Consider the following 27,596-nt stretch of genomic DNA (forward strand, 5'->3'; position numbering starts at 1 on the left):
CTTGTTTTTTTTTTTTTTTATTTTTCCTTATTCTTTTGGGCAGGGTTATTCCTATACCTGTGGCAGGTTTGGTTATTCTAAACCTTGATAAACCAGGCACATATAGCTTAGCTTTTTTTGTTAGGAGCAGTCATTGGCACAACAGTGGAGCATTTCACTGGTGCATTTTCTTGTTGTAAGACTTCGGAATGGATTTATAGCTAGATCAAGGCTCTGCGATGTGCCTGCTAGCTTCAACTAACATGTCTACAGCTGTTTCATATATTCTGTTCAGGCCAGTGCAACAGGCTCACCTTCCCACATTGACATCAGGGCTCTGTGTGTCTGTAATGACTTTCCTGTCTAGTAGGGAAACTTTTGAATGTTTGAGATGTGGGAATTTGTGGTAATGCTTAGGATAGAACTCCTATCTCTCAAGGTATAAATAAATGCTGAGGAATTAAATATTCTGTTTTACCCCTTGCTTTCCTGCAGAGTTTTACTGCTAAGTCTTCAGATGTCACTAGAATTAAATTTTTGGTGCTGATCCCACTAAATCGCATAAAAATAATTCTAGTGACTTTAGTAGGGTTTGGATGCATCACAGAAAGAGTACAGCTGATTTTCTGATGATTGTACTCTGTTGGGGTTCTTGTAAAGAATTGTGCTCGTTGATAAGTTAGTAATATTTAAGGAGTTTCTTATTTAAAAGCCTTTTTCCTTTTATTTTCTTGTTTCGCTATTATTGCAGTGGACAATGCCCAGTTTGCAACCATCAGCTGGAGGATAGTAACCTCACCGAAGAGGAGTACAGTAATCTCAGCGAGAGAATAGTAAGGGATGTGATACATGGAACCGACACTTTTAGAAAGACAAGTCCACAGGTAGGTCTTGCACACTGCCAGGTTCATTGGCTAGAAAGGTAATATACAAGTAATGTTCAGACACTTCAAAAACACTACAAATTTTTTTCTTTGTTTTAAACATTGATGGGCCATTAGATATGCCATGAAGTATCCTATGTGTCTTTTTCAGTTGTGTTTATAATTCAGGTCTAAATCTCAGCATCTTTAATATTTTATTTGTTCTTGTATCTTCAGCCAGGTATTAATGAATGCTGAAATAATTAAAGTGTGGGGGTTTTAATGTTAAAAAATTAAAATATTTTAATCCTCCAAAAGCTAAATTTAAAATATGCAATAAAACCCAGTAAATAGAACAAAATAAGACGTCTAGTATTTTGAGCTTGCAAAAAAGTAAAAGAACCAGTTGTAGTTTTGTTCTGTCACCTTTCACAGCCCACCAACCAATCAAGTACTCCTCAGTTTTAAAGATACACTTTCATATTTATAATTACAGTATACATTAGCTTTTCAAAGGTTGTGGTAAACTTATGAGAGGGCACAATTTCCAGGCACTGTAGTATATTGCAGTTCTGTGACTTCAGTAAAGCTTTTGACTTTGCCTCACAGCATTCTCCTGGGGAAGCTGGTAGCCCATGGCTTGGACAGATATGCTCTCCACCAGGTGAAAACCTGGCTGGATGGCCGGGCCCAGACAGCAGTGGTGAAAGGAGCTACATCCAGTTGGCAGCCGGTGACCAGGGGGGTTCCCCAGGGCTCAGTGTTTGGGCCAGTTCTGTTTAATACCTTTGTCGATGATCTGGATGAAGGGGATCAAGTGCGCCCTCAACAAGTTCACAGACAACACCAAGCTGGGTTGGGAGTGTTTATGAGCTGGAAGGTAGGAAGGCTCTGCAGATGGATCTGGATAGACTGGATCAGTAGGTCGAGGCCAACTCTATGAGGTTCAATGAGGCAAAATGTCAGATCCTGGACTTTTGTCACAACAACCCCAGACAGTGCTACAGGCTGGGGACAGAGTGGCTGGAAAGCTGCCCGGAAGAAAAGGACGTGGGGGTGCTGCTTCACAGCAGCTGGACATAATCCAGGGTGTGCCCAGGTGGCCAAGAAGGCCAGTGGCATCCTGGCCTGTATCAGAAATAGTGTGGCCAGCAGGACCAGGGCAGTGATTGTTCCCCTGTGCTCAGCACTGGTGAGGCCATATCGCTAATCCTGCATCCAGTTCTGTGTCCCTCGCTGTAAGGAGGACATCGAGATGCTGGAGCATGTCCAGAGAAGGACAACAGAGCTGGTGAAGGGTCTGGAGAGTATGTCATATGAGGAGTGGCTGAGGGAGCTGGGGTTGTTCGGCCTGGAGAAAAGGAGACTCAGGGGAGACCTTACTGGTCTCTACAAGTACCTGAAAGGAGGCTGCAGCCAAGGGGAGGACAGTCTCTTCTCCCAGGCAACTGGCAACAGGGTAAGAGGACATAACATCAAGCTGTGCTGGGGGAGGTTGAAGTTGGATGTTAGGAAGAATTTCTTGACTGAAAGGGTGGTAAAACATGTAATGGGTTGCCTAGGGAGGTGGTAGAGTCACCGTCCCTGGAGGTGTTCAAGAAATGACTGGATGGTGCACTGAGTGCTATGGCCTAGTTGACAAGGAGGTGATCAGTTGGATTCGATGATTTTGGAGGTTTTTTCCAACCTTAATGATTCTATGATTCTATTTCTGACACATTTTGTGTGGAGATAACAGATTTGGTGGTAGTGATACGGAACAAAGCTGAGCCCCACTAGATGGAGCCCACACCACATCTCAGGTTTGCTTTATCTTTGAGTATTGATTTGGGATTTGTTGCAGCTGGCACCTCAGTTCTTCACCAGCTTTGAAAATATAGAAGAGGAAACCAGGTTTAATTCTTCAGGCTTTCTGCAGGCACAGACATTAAACATGCTTATCAGTTACAGAAACTTTAAATAATTAATCTTGGGGTATTTGTAATATGTGCAGCCTATTGTGCAAACATCTAATTTCCACACAGATTTTATTTTTGGTTCAGGACTTTTGATCTGATCTAGCTGTGAATTGTACAGGAGAAAAAAATTATCCTTTAAAATGTAGCAGTAATTTTAAGTATTTAATAGGTACTGGTGTTCTATAATATCATAAAGTAAACAAAAGGCTGTGTTTTATCGAATGCTGTATGGCTTGAAAGTTTCAAATGTGTCAAGTAGGCAGGGCTAGATTGGCAGTACCAGTTGAAGGTGGGGAGATTTAGGAAGGGAGTTCTGGGTAACAGGACCTTCACACACAATCTGAACAGTAGTAGAAATTATGTTCCCCCTGTGTGAGAACCTGATTGATTAAATGAATACAATCTAATGAAACAAAGACTCAATACACTATATTAAATTTTGATGTCAGTAGATTCTGTTAGTTTGTGTGATAGCTGAAATTCCATCAGTTATCACTCTGGGGCCACCTACTTACTAGTTTCAAACTCATCTTGTTCCAGTTCTGTATCAGCAGGCAGTCCCTGAATGGAGATGAACTTGGTGAGTTTACTGTTGTTTGTACAGCTTAAAGCCTGCTTCTTCAGTGAATTTTGAGTATGGATGTGGGGGTAGTGGCAAAACAGTGTCATGATGTATCAGATGTTTCCAGAAATAAATTTGGGACTTTTTAATTGCCCTTGTGCTGTGAAAGCAGACATGTGGTGATGAAAATACACTGCCCATTTTAGGTATGTCAGACTGTGTGACTTCTTCTGCAGCCAGGGGCTTCCAGAGGGGAACTAGGTGATGAGGCTGAAATAAGGATGTAAGCAAATATATCTGAGAAGGTGGGGGGGGGATTCATTTTCCAGTCAGTCACATTTTTTTGTAGTAGCCATAATTCAAGTAGGAAACTTTAGCTTTGTATTCCTTCTTCTCTCCTAACTAGTTTTCTTTAGTGCATCTGTATTTCTTGCAATGAAATGATTAATCAGGGAAACAGTTTGTTTTGAGCTCAGTATTTTTTTTCCAACAGTGTTTCAAATTGAATGTGTAATGCATTTGGTCTTTTTTTCTTCACTGAGGAACAGTCTTTTGTCTTACTTTTGCAACTTAAGAATAAATGTGATCAGAGTAGAAAATTAGGAACAAAGACTTGGTTTGTTGAGGATCCCCCAAAAGTGGTTTGTTGTGCTGTGATTAAAAAAAAGAAACCTTTTTTGTAATTAGTTTTAGGAAAGAAAATCAAACAACATGGGTTTGTACATCAGAATGGTAGTGAACACTGTTTACAAATATGTTAAAAAGATGGCTTGCATGAACTATGATTATCTGTGATAAGGAAATGTTACACATTAAAAGTAGGCAGTAATTCAGATCCTTATGCATAGCTTCTGGAAGGTCTGTTAGGCTGTCATATGATGATCTCATACAGTGAGCTGTAACCTTGCAGGCTGCCATAGAAAGAAAACAGTTACAATAAGACTGTTACCTTTCATACCAAATTTCTATGTGATATTTTCAGTCAGATGCTTGTTTACTCTGGCTGCATTTAATTGAGAGCTATGCCATTGAGCCTGGGAGGCTATAATTGGTGTGCTGAGATGCAGAATCAACTTTAGCTGTGATGACTTTCATGTCGCAGCTGCTCCTGGGTGTTTACGCAAATGCTGAAATTTCATTCCCTTTGTGGTCCTACATACCTCTGATAAGCCTGAAAGGACTGTTGTGCAGTGGGAAGGAAGCTCATTGGAGATGTTTATGTGCTGTCAAGAAGGCAGGAAGAGATGGGCTTGTGGATGGGATGTGAGTTTCCACACTAGATCTGGACTAAGCAGGGATTTTACATATTCTTCTAGAACATAAGGGGAGGACAAAGAGGAAGTAGCCCATTCATCTCAGCTGAATGAGGCGGTATTTTTTTCAAGGAACCTTGAAGATAAAGTTCTAACTCTTACCTTTTAGATTGATACTTTTTTTTTTCTGTAAAGCTTTGGTTCTCCTTCCAACTCCATGATTTGCTCCAAAGGCTAAGTGACCCAAAGGGGGCTTTGGGTACATGTCAGTCTTGTTCTGAATGGAGTAATTAATTACTTCCAAAGCCTCTATGTACTAATGTTTAAGAAGCCTCTGTCTGACACATTCTGCTCTAACCCCACCTGGTGGTGCCTTCACTCTCAACTTCCACTGTGATCTTCCCATTTTTCTACCTGCTTCGTTGACTCTCAGCTTGTGGTCAAAGTCAGCTAAATTGCCTGCACTTTAGCTATTTGCAAGGTGAGCTACTCTTACTTGCCCTGAGATGCCTGGGTGATTATGGCTGTCCATCTTGGATGTCATGGCTTCTTTGCTTGAGCTCAGGAAGGCTAGTTAGTTCACTTTAGGCTGCTGTGTCTCCTTGGAAGATCAGGGGCTATGAGGAGAAAAGCGCTTCCAAGCAAACAGCTGATACTGTGTGCACAGTATGTGCCACAGCCCAGGATACGTGTGCCATTTACCTCCTCTGCAGTATTCTCATGTGGGTTAGCTGAGTCCTGTGCCAGCCGTGCCCGCTGCGGACAGAGGCTGTGCACGGGCAGCACGGCACACATCGCAGCCAGGGTGCCTGCAAGCACCTTCCTGTTCATGACCATGCCTCTGAAGGCTACAGCCACAGGAGTTCCTGACTCGGATTATTTGTAAACTCAGAGACGCATGTAACAGGCCAAACAAATCGTGTGCAATCCAGGCTACCTAGGGATACCATACATAATACCGAGAAAAGCCTTCCTGTTTAGAAGGGTTTGGAGGGGATTTCCAAGCTTTGAAACTGTAGGGGAAGTATTCAAACCCTTCAGGCATAGGAATTAGATTTAAGAGTGCTCCACCAAGGCACCTTAAAAAAAAGAACTGGCTGGATTTCAGTTTGACAGCTGAATTTTATTTCTCACACTTAGTATTCATTCCTGTGTTTTTCTTCTGATATCAGGAAACATTGCTGAAAACAAAGCAACCCCCATAACATTGTATTTTATGAAACTGTTAAAAATTGAATGTTTTCACTTCTCTGAAAGCTGCTCTTGTGATACTGGAATACACCCTGTTTGATAATAGGGATAGTTAAATTATAATTAAGTGCAGTATAATATTTGGTTAATTAGAATTTGCTCTTTCCTTGCACTTGAGGATATTGTCATTTAACAAGAGGAGAAGCACTGCTTCTGTTGTACAAAGCTTAAACTATTGTGACTTCCTCTTGAAAAAACACACGTTGAATATTGTAGTTTTGCATTTTTTAATTCAACTAGTATCTCTCCACCATTCCTGAAGTGAGTAAAAACTTTATTGTTTAGAGGAAGTGACAAACAGGCTTTTCTGCAGTGATTTGAATAGGTTTTAGTGTAGTTTTTTTTATTCTTAACACTTAGAACTGTTACAGACATTAAAATTATTTCAAAATACTAATGTGGATTACTCTCATTGCACTTGCCAAGGGACATGCTTGTTTAGCTATATTTTCTTTGTTTTGAAATATTTATTTATGTTATCATGTTTAACATAGTGTCTGTAAATGCTAGTAATGAATTCCTTCCCTCATTTTTGTTGTGGTTTTGAAGCTTGTAATCTGTATGTGCACTAGTATGGGAAGAAAAACATATATTTCTGTTCTATAAAGCTATAGATGTATTTACAGAAATAGTATTGTCTTACCAAAAATTACTATTTTCATATTTATTACTACTGCTATTTCAAATACTTTTCACTGTGCAAACTAGACTTTTGAAGTCTGAGGGTACACTTACTTAAGAAAACACCCTTTAAATGAATTATTTAAGGTAGCAAAACTAGTCTTTTTATTCTTGCTTGCTTTTTCAAACAATAATTCCTATAGTTCTTTTTATAGAACCAACCTCTCTTGCTTTTCTGTAGTATTCCACGCTGGGAGTAACATTTCATAGAATGTTGTAGTTTCATAACTTAGTCAGCATAGTCAGGGCTACCTATGGGAAAAGGTGATCCCAGTAGTCTCAGCTGTTACCAATCTCATTCCATATTCTGGCTGCATTTTCATGCCAGGACAATCCTCTGTGTTGTAACCTCAACAGGGGGACTGGTGCAGACTAAAACTGTTGTATGGGCTCAGTTCATCCACTTGAGTCTTTCTCCATGTGCTAACATGTGTGCATAGGTAGGTGAGGGAACAAAGCCAGGAATGAATGGCTGAGGAAAGGGAGAAGGTAGAAACACCCTTTTCTGGGGCAGCACCAGTACATACCAGTATAAAATGATGGTGAAATAGTGCATGAGCCATCCAGCTGGTGTGAAATACAAAAAAAATGCAACTCTTTATGCTTTTGCCAAGATATGAATGGACTTGAGCCACCCACACCCTAATGATTAAACAATTAATTATTTTAAAACTCTTAAATTCTTTACATCAATGTAAATTCCATCATGGGTTTGGTTATAGCTGGCTTTTTCTCTCAAATTAATTTAGTCACTGTGTATCCATTTGTGAAGAAAAGATTTTTTTAATAGAAGGTGCAGTGAATCATTTTTAAAGGTTGCGTAGTTGGCCTTCCTCCGTTTTCCCAGTAAGGCAATGAATGAAATCAGGTGGGTTTTTTAAAATTCCCTTTTCTTTTGTTCGTGGTGTGAAACAGGATATCACTGGAGCCACTGTGAGCACTGTGCTGTGCTGTGCTGTGCGTGTGTGTGGGGGGAAGTCCTGCAGTGAGGTAACAGCCCTGCTGTATTGCAGTACTTCTCTGCATGACCGGAGCCTTAAGAGGGTCACGTCAATAAGCAATACAAAATGTGGTTTTAGTTTAGTTCCTTCAGTTTGAGTCATGTTTTTGAGGCTGGGAAAATGGATTTTTCCTTAAAAACTTTGTGAGATGAACCCAGTCAGAACAAGTTAGAAATTAGTGTAGGATTTGCTGTGTTTGTTTTGGTGCTCTTACCTGGAGGATGGGGGGGGAGGGAGGGGGCAGGGAGAAAGAGAGAGGTGTGATTTGCTACTTGTTGGCTTATTGAAGGAGTTAATCAGAAGTGCCCTTTGTCTTGCTGAGCAGGATGTTTTCATGTAAATGCTCCTGTGGCATACGCAGGGGTACGTGTAGATCATGTTGCAGTCTCCATTTGGAAGGGTAAGCCTTTGTGAATAGCTTGCTTTTTTTTTGCCTAAACCAACCTGGCTCTTGGGGATGGTCCTGTGCAGGGCCAAGAGTTGGACTCAATGATCCTTGTGGGTCCCTTTCAGCTCAGCATATTCTGTGATTCTGTAACCTTCACGTCATCCTTGTACTGCCTTGATGGCCATCATGTTTGGATTCTCTTGATTAGTTGTACCCTAACTGCAGCTGTGCTCTACTTCATTTACTGCTTAGAAAGAAAGCCTTTAATTTCTTCTAACAGTTAGCTAATGGGGGAGATATCTTTAGGGAACTGTGGATGAATCATCTGTTTACCACTGTGGCTGAAATAAGATCTACATAAAATCCAGACAAATCCCAGTCTTTAAAAGATCAACATCCTTTGAATTGTCTCCTTTCTCTCTTTGTGGTGGGTTGGTCTTGGTTGGACACCAGCTGACCACCAAGCTGCTCTGTCACTCCTCTCAACAGGACATGGCCAGTAGGGGGAGAAAATGAGATGGAAAAACCCTTGTGAATCAGGATAGAGACGGTTTATTAAAGGAAAAGCAAAGGCTGCATGCAGAAGCAAAGAAAAATAAAATATTTATTCTCTACTTCCCATTGGCAGGTGATGTCCAGCCACTCCCTGGGAAGTAGAGCATCACTATGCATAGCAGTTGCTCCAGAAAACAAAGGTCATAATAACAAATGCCCTCCCCTTGCCCCCTTCTTTCTCTTAGATGTTGTTCTGAGGAGGTGTCATATGGATGGGATATCCCTTTGGTCAGGTTGAGTCAGCTGTCTTGGTTATGTCCCCTCCCAAGATTTTGTCCACCACCAGCCTACTGGTGAGGGGGAATGTTGGAGACACAGCCTTAATGTAGGAGCACTGCTCAGCAGTAGCCAAAACACTGGTGTGTTAGCAACACCCTTCTAGCTACCAGTGCATCACACAGCGCCGTGAGGGCTGCTATGGGGAACATTAACTCCAGCTCAGCCAGACCCAGTACACTCCTACAGTGTAAGTCTTTGGGTGTTTGTATTATTTCTGGATGAGGTAGCCTGCTGCTTATTTCCAGGGTTTGCCCTTTTTTCTTCCCTGTGTCCAGACAGGATGAGAAATATGGCAGCTCAAAAACTGTCTCTCATGGGAGGAGACCTTCTCTGTCATTCTTAATGTATTTTTTTTCTGGAAAAGGAGAGAACACACTCTCGTGTGTTGCTGGGGAAATATGGGTGGTGAGGAGAAAATGAACTGTCCCTTGGGATTTTTTAGTCTGTCTGAGGCTTTTTATTGGAGTCTTCTGTGTTTGGTGACATGAATTAAAGTTGGCCATTTGTCTTCTGCACTTTGCTATTAACTCCTCATCTCCCTGCATGGATAAGTCTCCTTGCCACCAGCAAACCTTCTCTCCCTGTTTTGCACAGTTTACTCATAAAGATGCACAACGATTAAGCTGATCTGGGAGGCTGGCAGGGCATACTGTCTGTCAGGCATCTGTTGAGAATGTTAGGAGATATGGGCAGGAGGAAATGGTGGGGAAAGGTGGAGTGGCCAAAGGAATGACACTGAAAAAGCTCCAGCATCTCCCCAGCTCCAGAAGAAAATCCCAGAGAGCCAGGAGATGGCTTTCTGAGGAGCGCTGAGCCTATCCTGGTGCCTCTCAGCAGGACCCTTCTGACAGCCTCGCACCATCTGCCCTTCTGGGAGAGGAGAGGGATCCAAGCAAAGAGTGGGCAGAGTGCAGACCCACTGAACCCCTCTGCTGCTTCCCCAACTCATGCTGTAGTATTCCCTGAACAAAACAGTCTACTCTGCCCATCAGGGAAAACCACCTTTTCAGGAACTGCTCTGTAACTATTGTTCCTTGAAATAAAATAAAGCTTGAAAAATTCTCTGCAAAGTGCTTGTTTTGTATTGAACTGAGCCTGTAAAGACAAGGTTACTTGTACAGCTTGCTTCTAAAAAATGTCTGCTTGACTATAACTATGTTACTTCAAATAATATTTCCATTTGTTGGCATTGAGAAAATAATGCTCTCTTGGAGTATTTACCACATGTTTCACCTGCTTCCACTTGTTTTGTCTTCTCTATTTTCACTCATCTTTATCTTACCTTCACTTGGGCTGTGTGTATTTTGCTTCTTTTCGCCTCTCCCACATTTCAGAAAGCCATCCAGTATTGCAGTGATGACTCACCAGATTTGGAACCATGCAGAGGTCCGTGGATGGCGTATGCCCGGAAGTCAGGAATCCATGTTGTTTGGCTTTGCACTTGTTTCTACCTGCCATCCCTGCCACTGCCTTTCCTAGTGACTTCCTTTTGTGTCTTGGTGTCCCTGTCAGATGGCAATGAGAATTTTTATTCATCTGTAGAAAATATGTTGAGATTAGGGCACGGGGCTGGGGAAAATACTTCACAGGTACCAACAATTCATTTTTGTTTTAGGTGACAATTTCCTTGGCCAGCTTTTTATATCAATAGTAACATTTATTTAAGCAATGGAGAAATGAAAGATCACATAAAAGGTGATTGATTCCTAGGTGCTAGGCTGAGCCCTGTGTTGTCTGTATTCTTATCACTGTGCTTTGACTGGTACACCTCTGTTCACTTGAAATTATTCCTGAAATTTTAACAGCTGAGTGAGGCATCTTATCTTGCTTGGTTTGTACTCTTAATACAAGTAACCCTTTTCCTAGTATAATTTGTCATAAGCATTCCAACTAAATTTGAAGTTGGTGATCATTTGTTACTGCCTGACAGCATTGTAGTTTCTGGAAAAATGAATTCTTTCTTTCCTTTTTTCTCCAAGGAAGAATTGTATATGCTGTATGTGTTTTTGGGTGCTGAGGCAGTGTTTTTTATGTAGACATATGTTGCCATATTGCTGTGTGGAAGAAGGCAAGATTAGAAGAGTACTTCTTGAATCCTTTGCAGAAGGCATGAAATATTAATTGTTTTGAGTTCCTGTGAAAGTTAATTTATAGCCTGGACTTTGAAAGCTCTGTCAGTGATAAATAAATCTTACTTGTTACTAGAAAGGTAATTTATGCAACTAGGTCATTGCCCATCCAGATAGTGCAGAGTTCTTGTGCTTCTTAAGAACAGTCAGAAGCAAAAAGTAGAAATCTTATGCAAGTGTCTGCAAAAAAACTACTAAATCTTTCCTCAAAAATCAAGGGAGAAATTCCTGAAGATTTTATTATAGCTTTGTAGTCTGTTCTCCTCTTATAGACTCTCAAACCTAAAGCAGTTGTAGTTTCCTTCTGATGGAAAAACTGGACGGATGCTGCTGTTCTGCTCAATCAGTGCATTACATTTCTGACCTAGTAAGAAAGTTCATTGTTTTAGCCTTAAAACCACGTGTTTCTCACAAATGGAGTACTGTCTTTCTAAATGAATGTTTATTTAAATACTGAATGACATTCAGAGATTTCATAATTCTTCCATAGAACCTAAGTATGATGACTATTTTACATTCGGATAAGTTAAGAGCTACTAGTAGTGAAAGTGTCTACTGGTCTGTAAAGTTGCTTTGTTTAGCAGCTGCTGTGTGACAATGACTATAGCATGTATCTTTATATAAAGTGTACAGTTCAGATTGTAATTCTGAAAATCTGGATGTCTGTAAAGTTTTGGTTTTCAGTTGTAATGTAATTTTTGGTTGTAATGATTTTATCGAATGTATCCAATGTAGGACTTACGGTTTAAAAGATGGGGTGTTTTTTTTTGGTGTGGTTGTTTTAGGAAATAAGCAAGTAATGATGTGAAGTGTAGCCAGCAAAGGAAAAGTGAGACATTTGGGCTTTGTTTCCTTTTTTAATAAAAACAGAATGGAATTTCTTTCTGTTAAACTCGATGTATTACTCCCCTGTGTTTATTTATTTATTTATTTCAGGAATTTGAGGCCTTTCAAACATTTGTGGAAAATCGACTTCCGTTTGATATTGTTATTGATGGACTCAATGTTTCCCACATAAAATCCAGAAAGATGCAGTGTGAAAATGTAAGTGCTGGTTAAATATTCATTAAGTGTTTTGTGTATACTGATTGTAAAACAGTGAGTGCCTCATTATTAGTTATCCTCTAGAGAAAATGAGCAAATACTTTGTAGCATGTCACAGTGAAGTTCAAAGAGTTACCTAAGTTTCACAAATTAAAAATTATTAGTGGGGAGATGCTTCTTCTTATATATTTGCCTGTATTAGCTGTAAAATGTCATACATTTCATCATGTATTCAATGTTTATAGTTACAGCTAAGGTCTCAATAATAACATTATTACACAAACACTGTGTGATTGTGTAAGTTTTCATAGTAATAGGGATTTGGGGGAACAGGGTAAATCTGTGTAGAAAATTTAGTCTAATATAGTTATGCTGATAAAAGCTGTCATTAAGATAAACCCTTACTTAGTTCAAACCTGTATACATTTAAACATTATTTCACTTCCTGTTGCCTTGAGACTTGAGTCCTGTTTGACAAGGGCAGCTCAAACTGGCTTCAATTCTTTCTGTTTGATGATCTGTAGGAGAAAAATCCTGCTCTTTGTCAATACCTATGTTTGAGAATTCTTGATACTCACATGTAGCATTTCACTAAGAATTGGCTTAAGGTTATTTGGAGTTTTTTGTCAATCAAATATTTACTTTGAATTAGGAGTAGCAAAAGAGCTGCTCACATGTATTCCAATGCCAGAATTTAAATTTTCACACTCTTGAAATTAAATTGAATTTATAAATGAGCTTGATAATAAAAGAAGAAATTCACTTGTAGTAATTACAAGAAATGCATTTTTGTTCTAAGAATTACCTAAAAGCTATTGTTAGGAAGTAGTGTATACTCTCATATATGTAGATAAAAGTGAGCTAGGGAGGTTAGATAAACCTCCCTAAAAGATGTTTCTGAGTGGCAGTGAGATACTGTCTCACAAAGAGGCTACTTTACTTAGTACAAAAATAGAAAAAAATGTTCACGAGTTATTTGGGTAGGATCAGGGAAGAAGTTTTGATGATTTGAGAAGGATTTCAGGCAGAACATAGAATCACATTGTTTTAGGATCTAGAAAAACAGATCTGTGCTGCCAAAGATGAGGAAGAGAAAGGAATGTCCTTCCTCAGGACAGCTGTATGCCTGTCCCTCTGGGGGAACTCTAAACAGAGTTCTGTGTGGTTTGTAGAAACTGGAGGTGATGGAGCTAAGAGCCAGCCTGGTTTTGACAGATCCTTACTCCTGATTTCTGATCAGAAATGTTACTAGGTGGTATTAGCATGCTGAGCAGCATAAATTGCCTTTGAGTTTCTCCTTAGCTTATGCTGTAATGGAAGGACATTGGGATCCCTGGTGCCAAAGAGCTCCAGAAGGACTCTGTGGAGGCATGAACTTTCACTTAGGTTGTTCCATTTAGGTACATGTCAAAGTTCTTTTGAATCCCAGCTGTTTACTGATTAGGGGATTTTTGGGAAGACCTGCCTTTCCTTCCTACACAACAGAACAGTAACTTGGGCTCACCCCAGCTTATCTCCAGAAGGTTCTCTTAGCTAAAATTTACTTGTCCTATGAGCTATGTTGCTGTTTATTATTATTACATTTTGTAATGCACAAAAAATGTTAATCACTGGGTCTTCTACCAGCCAGTCTTTTGCTGCTCCTGTTTTCTGGATCCTATTTTTGGGAGTATGGAGTCATTATATGAGAGACTGGAGATGCCTGGTATTTCTGCCGTAGACCTGTAGATACTCACTGGCTGAATAGTACCTGTGTTGGCATGGGAAGTGTATATTTGCACTCTAAGCAACAAAATAGCTCCTTCATTTCCCAAAAGAAATAATCTTCTAGACACATGGACTACTAAAGACTTTTTTCTGCATTGTTCCTCTCAATTAATGCTAGATGTCTTTGTACACAATTACAGTAATAGCCATTGAGTTTATAGATTTTTCCAAGTGGAAACATTGTTTAAATGCGAGATCATGCTGGATGCTAGTGGATCCTGTTTAATTTCTTCATGACTCTGAACTTCTGTGTTGTAACGTGTCAAAAAAGGACTATGTCTTTGTTCTTATTTTGGATACTTCTGACAAGAAGCATGTATTCTTGTTTTCTGAATGTTTTTTCAAGACTGCTAAAAACAGAAAGAAACCCACAAAGCAGAGCAATCATTTCTTCTGTCTCCAAACTTCTTTCAGAGGAGGGAAGGGAAGGCCACAGTAATCTGGTCACGTGTTGCTTTTCTGGTTACGGGTGTTGCTGCCAAGTAGTCCCCCATCTGTGAATGCTGACCTCCCTCCCTGAATGCTGTAGTCTTGTCTTTGAGGGCTGACTCTGCTACAAAACATCCTCTTCTGGAGGCTCCTATCCTCATGCCTTTGACAGCCAAATGGAAAATGTGGAGTGGCACATATGGGGCATTTACAGCCTGCCTTATTAAGTTCTTCAGTTTATGTAGGGAAACACAGTGCCGAACTGAGAAGATGGAGAGGAGAAATAATGTGAGAGAAGTGACAGGCAGAGCACAAAGGATGGAAAAAGCCAAGAGTGAAAGCTACTGAGGTCAAGCTGTCTGACTAGGGTAGCATGACAGTCCCATTTTGGAGAAGAGAGGTATGCTGTGACTACTTCTGCTTGACTAGAGAGGTAGTAAATGAGCAGTGTTTCTGAGGACCTGTATTAAAGCTGTCCAGCCTGTCAAAAGGTAAATTATTTTACTTGTCAAGAAGTGAAATTATTTTGAGTCTCCAGGTATGGGTGAGTCTGTGTTCTTTTCAGGGGTTCATTACTACAGCTGTTAGACCCAGTCAGGATATTGTTTTATAAAATTTATTTTGTTAGAGTGTGTAGTTAGTATGCAGCATGGTTGAAAGAGAAAATGAGATTGTTGCTCTGTTTCTAACACACTCTTAAGTGTTACTATTTGCAAATTATTAGTTTCTTTGGAGCACGTCCCTTATGTGATTTAGAGAATGGCAAAATAAAGGGTGTTGTTAAACACAGGAGAAGGCTTAAGATTTATGTGACAAAAACATGGTAATTTAAATGCATTCTGGTCTTAATTTAAATTTAACAAAAAGTACTGTTTAACTTCATAATTTAGAAGTCTTTCCAGAACTGCAGCTGTTCTGATGAAGACCAAGACTCTAAGTAACTCTTATTCATATGATTAAAATAAAAAAACATTGATGAAATATTCCTCTCTGTTTCAAACAGCCTAACATTTGTAATTCTGTTTAGGCATCTCTTAGACATCTTGGAGAGGGGCTGGGTTGTGTGGCAAGGCACAGGTACCTTGAGGGATGAGAGGAGACAGAAAAAAAGCAGAAGTTGAAGGAGTAAGTTTTACTCATTTAATGCCCAAAGTGTTCTGACATTCTAGAAAACTAGATATGTGACTACCCAGGCAACTTCAGTCCTCATAGCCAGCACTTAGCAAATCATCATGAATATTACTGACTTGGCAGATTTACTGGAACATCCTGTGGCAGTTTCTCAGGTTTATGACACTCTTGCTTTGTCATTATAATCCCCAATCCCCCTTTTTTCTAGGTGGGTCTTATGCTAGGTCTGTTTTGTGGTAGAAATCACCATGTGGCTGCATCAGTTACCGAAAAAAAAAAAAAAGGAGGCAGCATGAGGATGGTAACAAAGATTTTTTGAGGGCTAGGAAATGGTGAGACCATTTGACTTGAAGGCATTGCACACACAGTGACTCTAAACTGTAAAACTGCAACACTGGACAGCACCTCCTTTCAACCCTTTGCTTCCTTACTGTAGCATTGTAAATTAGACATTAAAGTTGACTCCTTAGTAAAAGATATTATAGAATGGAAATTATTTTTGCTATATAATTCAGACAGTAGAAAAAAAACCCCAAACCTCCCTAAAGTCTAAAATCACTCAGCCTAGTCTTCTGCTGCTGTTTAAGACTGTACCTGATGCGTATTTGCCTGACTTGAGTCAGTCACTGTGCTGCAAACGTGTGGTTTGTAAATGGAGATATCCTTGCAGTTTAACTAAGCAAAGTTGATTCAGGCTGTATCGTGACATGTAGTTAATCCTTTCCTCCAGATGTATCTAATTACATAAATCCTTGCCCAACACAATCATATTTTGGTACTCTCTGTCCTCTGCTGCTGTAACTCTCTGTAGTGCTCTCACCTTTCATCTTGTAAAGGTCAAGAGAGGGAATTTCCACACACTAATGGTCCATTTCTCCTACTAAACAAGCTGTTACATAGTTCTTAAATGGATGTTTTCCTGTTTATCACAATTTTCTTCAGAAGTATTCCTTGGAAGTGAGAGGGAATCCCAGTGCAAGCAGGATATCTAGGCTCTAGAGACCTCTCTTTGGTTGCGAAAGAGGAGTGAAGGCATTTTGCTCTGCTTCAGTTACCCCTAAACTGTGGAGGACCAGGGTGGGAGGTGAGAGAGGGGTGAGAGAGCATGATCTGCAAGAACAATTTGAAGAGTATTTTGGTAATTTTAGTTTACAGTGAGTTTGGTATACTGTAAATTAAGTATGCAGCCAGGTCCTTTTTTTTCGCTGTACCCATCTGGTGTTAGAAGTAACTGAATATACATTTCAAACGTGTGTTGGATCAAAGCTAACTCACAATTCCCTTCTTCAAGCAGTTTGGCAGCTGGGATCAGCTCTGCCCTAACTTTACCCTCTCTAATGTCTGTATTAAACTCAGACATCTAAAAGATTGGTAAAATAGTTCCAGATTGAGTTACTCGAGGCTGACAATGCACAAAGGAGTAGTTTTTGCTCTTGGCAGATAATTCAAAGTAGTTCCTCCTAAACTTAATCAGCACTTCTAGAAATGGACTACATGAGTTTGTGTAATTCCCATGTAAATTGCAGTAGGCCTGTACAATAACTGAGGAAGCCAGATCCTTGCTGCTCCACTCCCTTCCCATCCCGATCTGGTGTCAGCAGCCAGCATACCACATCTCTGGCCTGAAGCAGCAGTCAGCTCCTGCCAGGAAAGCCACCACACCTGCCCTCCTGCACCTCTCACAGGCTGTCACAAAAAGCCAGGCTGTGACTGCTGTAATTTGGATTGCTCTGTGACAGGTGCAGGGGACACCTCATGTTTTGCATCTATTTCTTGTCTCTTCCAGGGAAAGAGCAGCAGGCTTGTTGAGTGGAGATTGCTCTCTGAATTGGGGAAGGGACTAAGTGAATTTTGTGGTACTAATAGTTGTGTGTAAACATATTATTGCATTTTGTTTTTCTGTATGTTAAAGATTTAAAATTACGTTTAACAAGAGGATTCAAGGTTTAAAACTAATATTATCATTTTAGTTATTCTAGTGGTTCTGTAATAGTTATTCCTGGACTCCTGGCTGCATTAGCAGTAGGGAAAAGAGTGGGTAGAGAGAAGCTGCAGTTTTGAAAGGAAAGCTGGTAGTGAAAAAGAAGTTTCATCAAGATAAGGGAGAAAAATAGGACATAGCATAGTAGTCTACAGGAAAATGGTGAATGGTCCTGTTAAATTTTTGAAAAAAAAACAACTTTGGCCACAGAATTAAAGAACCTTGATGAATTATACTTTGTGAATTCAGCTCAGAGCCATTGCTTTGGTATGTACTTTATTCACATTTGCAAGGCTTATTTTCCAAATATAAAAGACAATTATCAAGACAAAAAAAACCCCATCAGCTCATCAAATGAAGGCAAAGTTAAAAAAAAGAAGGAAAACAGAACATCTGTGACCCACGATTCTCTTGGCTTAATAACCCAAATAAATTTTGAAACATAATTTTGCTTCTTTGAAATCTCTGCCTAATGCCTATAAGTCCTCTATGATGAAACAAGGAGAGCAAAAAATGTATTGGAGCTTGTAGTGTTTGAGAAAAATAGTGAATGAAACTTTCTCTCCTGAGCTCCAGTTACTAAACAGTTTTTGAAGCCGTGAAACACACAAGAAAGTTCCTATGCATACATAGTTGACAAATACACATACTAGTATGCTCAGGTTTTCATGTGGTAATCTTTATGAGTCTTCAAGTCTGTCTTAACTGTGCAATGTGCCTAAAAGATCATCTGTTCAGTTATTGAGACAGTGATACTTTGTACAAAACATTAGCTCTACTGTATGAGCTGTCCTACAAAACAAGCAGTTATTAATAATTTCGACCCCAAAATCTCATGCATGGAAAAGAATTTTTTTCTTCTCTGACTCCTTTGGCAGCATCTGTGATTTGTTCAAGTACTTTACTGTCTGTAAATGAAGCAAGAATGAAGTAGATCCATGAGTCATTCTCTGTTCAGAATCAATACATCCAACAGAGGTCTTATTTGTCATACTGTGACAGTTCATCAATTCTTCCTCCCAACAACTCTTGTCTTACCACTCAACAAAGCAGTCAGATATGTTTGTTCATTTGCTCTCAGCCTTTTCCATCTCTTTTTTTTTTTTTTTCTGTCTTCTAATGGTAGTTCAAGTTTGCATTTCCATGATAACAAAACATTTGGCCTATTGCTCAAGATTGGAGAGATTTTTATCTTTGCAACATGTGTTTCATTCTTTAGACCTGTACTTTCATTTCCTGTAAGTATTGCACAAAGCACAAAGATGAAGATTTTTGGTGTTTTCATTGAAAATCACCTTCAGCATCTGTAACCTGATCTTAGAAAAGAAAGATGCTCAAGCAGTAAGGGGTACTCTTGAAACTTCGCGTATTTTTAGTGTTAGAGATTCATGACTGAAATATTCAGCATTGCATCCATATCTCATCAGTTAGTTTCTGGGGGTTCCTTGGATATCCCAGCAGAAGAACTCAGTTCTTCTCCAAAGACACACCTCAGAGATTGATACCAATCTGCTGAAATCTTCCCCCTCTTCTGTATTGGGGCTATCCTAATATAGCATAGCTCAAGCTCAAGAATTTTTGTCACCAGATGCAGAAGAACAAAGCTGTTAAGTTTCTCAGGAGAGCTGAAGGAGATAGACTCAGTTGCCAGTGAAATCTAGAGGGAAGGCCTGGCCTGCAAGTTCTCCTCTCCCTGCAGCTCTTCTGAAGCCCAGCAGTTCCTGATTGTGGCTAACAGAGAAGTAAAAGGGCATTTATTACGTTCAACTTTGTATACCTATACACTGTAAGTGAAGATGGATTGGACATCAGTGTGTCAGAGGTTTTAGAAGTACTCCTACAACTGGTTGGCACGGGTGCTTCCACCAAGGAAATGCCCGTGTTGACTACACACCTTAAGCCACCAAGTCTGGCTCTTTCCATAAGGGTATGCTCCAATGTCCTTCACTGCTTCTGCAACACTGGGACAGGAGAGTAGGAGGTAGATGGGACATCTTAAGAAGGGAAGCACAAAGTCAGACTGGCTACTTGTGAATACAGTGGAAACTTTCTTAAAACTTTAAAATTCCCAACATTGTGAAATGGGGGAAGGGAAGCTGACAGGATTCCCTGAGTAAATGCCTCATCAGTCGACTGTAAGCAATTACTTTTCCTTTCAGAGGTTTCCGCTCTGGTTTTGCGCTTCCTGGTGAGAATAGAGCAGCAGAAATTGATCAAGTTAAAGAAATCTGACTATCAGGCATTTTGACAACTTCTCCCTGTTACTTTCTCTCAGTCAGATTCTTCCTGGTGCTGCCTCCCATTACTATTTGTAACCTTTGTATCTGGCTATAAATCAATGAAGCCCATGTGGTTAAATTAATGATCTCTATTGGTTTCCATTTGGTGTTTGTGATTTTTACCTTTGTATTTGGTGATAATAGAAAATCAACAGTTAATGTAAGTACAGGAGCACCCAAGCACACCTTTTTTCTTTGCAAGTGAATTTGCACCACATATGTTTCATAACAAGATTCTTCTAATCACTAGGAATATAAGCTTGAAATTCAGCAGACCAGAGTGAACCTGCCTTGATGCTTCATGTTCCAGTGAACTTGGTAACTGTAGCAAATAGGTTGGTTGTTATCTGCTGTAGAGAAGTCCTGCTAAAATCTAGGTGATGAAGTCAAATAAACATGTCTTCTGACCTGGATGAGCTTCTATCTTGCTGTTTTCATTTCTCCCTTAGAAACCACAAGATGGGGTTTTTTGTGCGTAGCTCAACTGATTCACATAATCATGGAATTGTTATCAGTGCCGCAGTAAGAGGTGTTGGGCCTCCAAATTGGAAACCTGTTCTTTAGGGAACTGAACTGCTTCTTTAGAAGTGATTCTCATATGAAAAGCCTGCATAGTAGTGCAAGGCTACGAGAAGCATGCCAGAAAATGTGAAGGTTGGGTTACTATAGGCCAGTTCTCTGTAAGAATAAAGATTTTATTTGAATGTGAGAAGTGCTGGTTTACTGTCATCTTAAAGGCAGCATAGATAATCCTCAGGACAGTGATTGTGTTCATTCATGTACATCTGGATTTATTTATATATTTGAAAAGCAACCAGTTTTGGGTTCATGCTTGGCTTTTACATTTAATATGCTATTTCTAGTAAAAGTAGGAAAGAAAACATATTTGAAAGTTGTGTTATCTGAAGGAGAAAAGGTACAACATAAAAAAAGCCTAAAGTCCATTTGGATTTGTTTATAAAGCCATGAAATCCTAATTTTTTTGAACAGTATGTTATTCCTAGGGATTTCCGCATATTGACATGATGTTTAATGATCCAGCAATCCATTAAGCTGCATTTTTTGTTTTTTCTCTAGTTGCAGGATTGGAAGAGACATTTATTTATAAGTAAATATATTTAAATTGAGATTATTAAATTATTATAACCTGCAATGAAGTCTAACACTGAAGTTAAAGTAATTTTAATCTAGACTCATAGAAAATCAAGTACAATTGTCCACAGCTTTTAATCTAAATCCCTTCATAAACTGATTATTTTGTGTTGTCTGGAACATGGAAATAGGAACTCCTATTTGAATCTAGGAGACTGATGTCACCAGAATTAAAATTCTATTCTGGGAATGACAATCATGCTGGCAGTATTCTTGCTTAAAACTAATTCACAAGAATTCCTGTTTCAAACTGAACTTCCGTAAAATGGTAAGAACTCTTACCCAAAATACTGTTGCCTATTAGAGGTGACATTCTGTATCAAACACTTCTTAATGCAAACCTCACCTTTTGCCAGTATTGATTTTGTACATCAGATACAGACATGAAAGGGAAGAGGCTATCCCTATTCTACTTTTTACTTATTTTGTAAGGGTACATTTATGTAGTTCTTCCAAATAACCGAGGAGAAAGGAGGCAAGGCAAAAAAACTAAGAGTCAAAATAAAATAGTCCCTATGCTAATTCAGATTTATGCTTTTATCTGGGGTGTTAATCTAAATTAGATCAAATCAGATTAAACTAATATGTTTACTTGTGTTCCTATAAAGAGGAGATCTCATTCAGGTAGCTGCTGCATTGTCCTATCCTTGCACAATGCTTCCTGTAGTGACTGTTAAAACTGGACCTGTACTTCTGTCATATCATTGATACCAATTTACCTCTTAGATAAATCAGAAAGTATTAGTGATGCTTATGTCTGTCCTTATCATTGTCCAGCTTTTATCCATTTACCTGCTTGCTTCTATGCTCAACAAAAAGGAAGCAGTGAATTGGCAGTAATATTTCTTCTGCCTCTAATGTTTTGAATTTTTGAGTCTTGAGTTTTTAAGGAGTCACGTTGACATGGCTGAGCAAGCTGTGTACAGTGTGTGTGTACTAGTTTAAAAACAAACCAGTGAGAGGCACCAAGTCAGAATAACAATTTGATGGGGAAATTAAAGAAAAAGAAAAAAAAAAAAAAACAAAAAAACAAAAAAAACCCACACTGGTTCAAACTGACAGAGTCAAGATACAACCTGACACCCTGTTAGTCAGGGTGGTGGTAGCAGTCCAGTGGAATGGTGGCTGCTGTCCTGAAGCGGTGATTCTATAGAAAAGGGTCTGCTCTTCCTCAGAAGGTCCAGTGGTGACTATGTAGCTCCTGTCCTCTAGAAATCCAGTGGAAAGGTTGTCTCTGGTGTTCAGAATCTCAGATTATATCCAGGATGGAATGCTTGGTTCCTCCCTCTGGGTGGAGCATCTCACAATGGGGTAATGAGTCATGAGGCCAAGTGTTGATTAGGCTCATTAACAGAAGGTGGTCCGGAGGGAGTTACCTCTGAGTCGTGAGGCATGGCATTGATGGGCCATTAACAGAAAGATAGTCTGGGGGGAGGAGGCAAGGAAACACTGCCCCTCCTGGTTTCAACAGCTCATGAGGATGGTAATAGAATACACTGCAACCCAGGACAGTTTGCCATAAGCTCTCTAACAGCAGCTAAAAGCCAGTTCAGTTCCAAAGGTTCTGAAGCTGTTACTGTTCAGAAGTTGTTCCTGACTTACGTGGTATACCAGTGTGGGAAGATCAACCTTGCTGCTGCCTTCTCTCCTTGTTTATTTCCTAATTGTGTGATACTTTGGTAAGCTAGGTAGCGCTTACACTATACACTGGAAAAAAAAAAAGTAGAAGTATGATGCAGGTGTTTGTTAGAGCTGTGGTTCACTGGAGTTTGAGCTTCTACACTCAGTGCAAGCTTAAGAAAAGTACAGTGGAATACCTATTTCTTGAATGCTACCTATATCTGATTGATTGGTTGATAGGAATTAGCTTCCACCACAGCCCTAAGTTGCCACACATGTGAATAAATAAAATTAAGTAGTAGTAAGAGGGCTGCAAACAAGTAGTCATAGAGCAGAACCAGTCAGTCTTAATGATGTTGATTTATCCTGCTCCTTATTAGGACCTTATTAGGAGTAGTTACCCTGGGCTCTTCTAATGTTAGTGTCACTATGCTTCTTTCATCATCAGAAGTCATGTACATGGTCTCACTGTAAAACATTGCAATGTGCTCTTTAAATCCATTTATGTGGAATGGCCATAAGACTCAATAGTGAGAGGAAGTGTCTTAAAGAATTGGAGGGTTTTGACATTTTCACTTCTCATTGATATGTATCTGCATATCATGCCTTAAAGAGTGAAATTTCTTAACTTTCCATTGAATGGGCATTCCCAAATGGGCTTTCAGAAATCTGAAATGCTATAGGTTAGGGATTTCTTTTTTGTCATCCCACCCACTCTCGTTTTCACAAGCCCATTTAGCCCACCAGCCTAGTTAACATAACCAGTAGTAAAACAGTTTTAACCATTTGCTATCTGATAAATTTGGTAAACAAAACACTTCTGATATTACAGTTCTGTCTTGCACTTGAGCACTGCTGTTCAGTCCTGGATGCTCCAGAGTTGTTAGCTGGGTATCTGCATCTTTTCCATGGAAGTGGACAAAAGAGGGAAAGATGCAACATAATTCCTCAAAAGTGCTGGCTGGTATAGTCATGTAGATACCTGGAAAGCATAACTCTGAGTCCCCAAGCCACAAGTTGCTTTAAAAAAATAGATCCTTTTATGAAATAGGGGTGGGGCTTGGGAGTTGTTCTTATTTGGCTTCTGTTGTCCAAGCCTTTCTGGTGGTCATATTTTCATATTCTCAAGCTTGTTTCTCTTGACAAGGGGAAAAAAACGGCTAAGTAGACAAAGTTTTTCATATAACCAGTTGTTCCCAAGGGGTTGAGCCTTTAGACAAATGGCAAATATTATCTGTAATTCATTTGTGTGAGCTGATAATATTATCTATTTGTCAAATTTCTGTATCTTCTGAGTTAAAGAAAAATACTTCAGATAATACAGTGGCCTGCCCAGGGTCCAGGTATTGAGTATTGCAGACTGCTACCAATATACTTGCATTAAAAGCATCAAAGTAAAAAGATTCGATCTTGTGGATTTTAGCTATCATGGTGGGCTTTGAGACTTTCACTGCCTAGGATGTCCAGGCATGGACACTGCTGGCAGTGTTACTAGTAGTAAAATGACCTGTCTTCAAAGATTCACAATCAAACGTAATGGCTGTCAAGATAAATAATGCTGACCCACATTTTACATCAGCTGCATTACACTGCATCACATTTTTGTTGGTTTTGTAGGAACAGTGGGTTTCTTGCCAGGGTAAGCCTTGATCCAACTGAGACAGTTGAACCTCTGTCTCATGGTACTGGCAGTGCAAGATGTACTCATGTATATGAAAGTGCCCTGGGTTTTCTCCAATCTGGTAAATATAGTTATGCTCTTATCAATATTAAACAGATTCCCTCCTAGGTTCGTCCTTGCTGAAAGCTTTGGTTTCATGGTTGACCCAGGACTGATAGGTCGGACTCTGACCACACAGCTGCTCCTCCCTCTCAGACCTTTGTGCTTTAGTTTGCTTCTGCTGATTTTTATACTGTTGAAGAAGAATATTTTATATGTTCTCTTTCATATTAAACAAAATTTTCCTGTTCCTGACCTTCACAGAGAAATCACCACTCATTTCAGTAGTGTTTGTTAATGTATTTATATGTGTTAAGAGCTGCAAAGGTTCTTACTGAAACAATTGTTTTAGAAGGTGTATAAAAGTTTTGAAGGTAACCTCTGTATAAAAATCTGTAGCAGGCAACTGGAAAATAGTACTAATGAGAAACAGCAGAAAGGCAGTGTGAAAATTGTGTTATAAATATTTGCAGCATGTTGTACTCTGATGCTTTTTTTCAACTGCAAGTTGTCAATTTACTGATGTTTCCTTGGTTATCGTGTCATTCTACCTGGATGTCTGCTATCCTGTGAACATAGAAAGAGTCCTTATGTTAAAGTATTTGTGGAACTCTCAAGTTTATTAAAATCTGGGATGTCTCTGTAGAAGCATATGTTTAATATACCATAACAGCATCATGCCTGTGCCTGCTGTTACAGTGATGTCCCCAGCTGCTGCAGGACCTTTTCTCAAAGAAAAAAAGTACTGTCTGGGACTTTTTGAACCACAAATAGGACACAGGGAAAACACTTAACAACACACTAGGTCAGTCACGCTGTACAGACATCTGCATAGGACAGTGGTGAGAGCTGAGGTGTTTGTACCTTTTAAACTGTCAGTTTCAGTCTTAAAAGCTGATTTCAGTCCTGCACCGAGTTATTTCCTATCTGTGGAAAGGATCAGTCAAGCTTGTGCTTTCATTTTCATAACATCCCATTACCACTGCCGCCGCCACCACCACCTGGAGATTCTGCTCACATTCTGGATTTTCAGCACTTAAATATAACTTGTGATCCACTCTATGAAAATCTTAAGACTGGCACAGCTCCATTGGGTTCACAAATGTTCCTTTTTAACAGCTACATGGTTTCTAGTTCATTTCCAATAGCTAGATTTTTACATTGTTTCTAAAATGAAAAATGGTAAGAGAAACTGCCTTATGTCCTTACTTCTTTGTATACAGTGCTCTGATAATAGTAGAAAAGCAAGACTACCAATGTAATTGCAAAGACTAGCTTTCCAGTGAAAGAAGGCAGACCCCTGAAGCTGTGACTTCAGCAGGACAGTTATTCCATTTACAGTCAGTGGCTCTGACAGGTAAAGTTTCACATCTGAAGCTTATGCAAGAATAAGAGTAAAACCTCCTACCTGTTCATTTTTATGTAACTTTCTTCCTTAAGAGTATAAAGATGATGTATGTGTAATATTGGTGCAAGAAGCAATGTGTAGTGATCAGTAAGAAAATACTGTTGAAGAAACAGCAGTACAGGCAGAAAGAATTAAAGGATGAGAACAAAGGATAGTATTGATATGTGGAAATGCAAAGGGAACACTTGCAGGTTTTACACATTTCTTTTCCTACTTTGGTATAATCACAGAGACTGTTACCACCTAACTCCTCTCCTTGGTGTGGCGGGTTGATACTTTCTAATCTTTTGTAAATCTCCAGGTTTTGGTACAAAATAGTAGGTTCTCAGGAGATGTCTGGTTAAAATCGAATCCACGTAAGCTGCCCCTTATATATTGTCAAGATCTTGGTATTTATTCTTTTTTACAAGAAAGAAGATGAGTAAAAGGAGAGATAAAAGTATACAACAGTATGAGCTATGGAGAAAAAATACCTCAAAGAAGATCAGAAAAGGACAAATACCTTTGTCCTTTTACATGACTCTAGAAAGGAAGACATTCAGAAAATTTAAGTTCATGAACAAAAATGGTTTGGTGCCAGTCCACAACTAAAATAGAAAACTCTAAGTTTTAATTAAAAGAGAAAAAGTAAGTTGTTAGGACTGGGCTATAGTTAATGGTGAATTGGACATTTCCCACTTGCTATCCTAGCAGAATGCTGCTTTGGATTTCAGATTCATCCTTTCTCTTACATCTTTATTCCTACTTCATAATTGCTGACACAACATCAAAGGGTCTGCTTGTACATTTAAATCAATATTACATTTTTTAGTAAGTGCTTGGGAAAGAAAATAGTATTGTAGCTGATTAACAAAATTTTTGGATTTAGAAACTTGACTGGCACTGAAGTAATTTACAGTATTCAACTTCCAAAAATGCAGTTAGACAGCTGAAGAATATTTTTTTGTCTGTGTATTTCTTGAATTGTAAGAGTCAGAAAAATTTGTCTGTTTTTCTCTTTTGCAACTTGTACTATAAAATTCAGCAATTCCCCAGCTGTCCATATCTTCTTTAGTCATCATTTCTAGAGTTCTTGGCATTGTTCATTTAATAGCATGCTATGTTAACTATTGTCACTACCCATTTTTCTTCCTTTTATTTGTGGTTGAACTTCATTCATCTAAAGATCATGGTGATGAAAATATTGCCATTCAAAAAGCGTGAGCAAGAATGTTCACACTAAAAGGTTTCTCAGGTGTAAGGTTTGACAAAGTGGCTGAGATCTTTCAAAGATGACAGTCCATTCTAAAAAGCCAGATTCCAAAAAGCTAGTGGCTCCTCCCCCTGATGATCCCCCACCTACCTCCCCATTCTTCATGTCATACACACACTTCAATTCTGTGTTTAAGTTGTGTATGTATTTCTTCGCTCTCTGCATGCATCCCACTGTGATTCTGTTAATTCTCCTAGGAAATACTGCTTCACTGCTGGTCAGATTACTCCTTGTGCCTTTTGAGAATAAGACAGAGCAGAATATGACTGTAATTAGATAGAAAATACCTATTTCAAAACATTTTTTTCTTATATGGTTCTCTGCTGGAAGGATAGGCACCTATCCCTCCCTATCTGCACAGGAGAAATTCATAATAGTCTTACCAAATCTGAAGTTGATTTAAACAGTTTTGGTTTATATTGTGCTGTTCTCTGAGCTCATCAGTAGAATAAAAGACAGGGGTGGCTCTGTTTGAAATTGGAAACTTTACCTACAGTTTATAATACAGAAGAATGTAGTCTCATTATTTACAAACATATTCCTTCTACATTCAGAATTGTTTCAGGGATTATCTTGAGCAGATTGCATCTTCAGTTGAAATCAAATGGAGTTGTAATTAAAGATATCCCCATTACTGGTATAACAGCCAGGATACCATGAATACAGAAAAATACAAATTGTGCTGTTGCTTCTGTATCTGACCTGAATATATTTACAGCTACTCTGCTTCATTCTCCCCACTACTCAGGATACAAGATGGTTCATTAGCTTGGTCACACAGTCCATGGGGTATTGTTGTAGTTAATTTTGACCTGAAAGGAATGCATTTACATTCACCCAGTGTTGCAACTGAGCCAAGTCCTCCAGGCAGTGGGAACACTGGACTGTGCAGGAGCACCAGGTGTCTTGGTACA

The 27,596-nt window shown here is 39.3% G+C and overlaps 1 protein-coding gene across 3 annotated transcripts in view; it reads left to right on the forward strand.

Annotated features, from left to right (window-relative positions):
• LOC121673978 (protein only RNase P catalytic subunit) overlaps positions 1 to 27,596 on the forward strand; it is a 41,387-nt gene that overhangs the window by 5,774 nt on the left and 8,017 nt on the right. For all 3 annotated transcript variants that reach the window (XM_042047870.1, XM_042047872.1, XM_042047871.1), the window contains exons 4-5: positions 731 to 863; positions 11,836 to 11,943. In XM_042047870.1, coding sequence (XP_041903804.1) covers positions 731 to 863; positions 11,836 to 11,943 — 241 coding nt within the window. The remainder of the gene's footprint in view (positions 1 to 730; positions 864 to 11,835; positions 11,944 to 27,596) is intronic.

Source organism: Corvus kubaryi, unplaced genomic scaffold, assembly GCF_017639235.1.
Source record: "Corvus kubaryi isolate FWS band 111438036 unplaced genomic scaffold, C.kubaryi_AGA036_p1.0 66, whole genome shotgun sequence".
NCBI classification, from domain to species: Eukaryota; Metazoa; Chordata; class Aves; order Passeriformes; family Corvidae; genus Corvus; species Corvus kubaryi.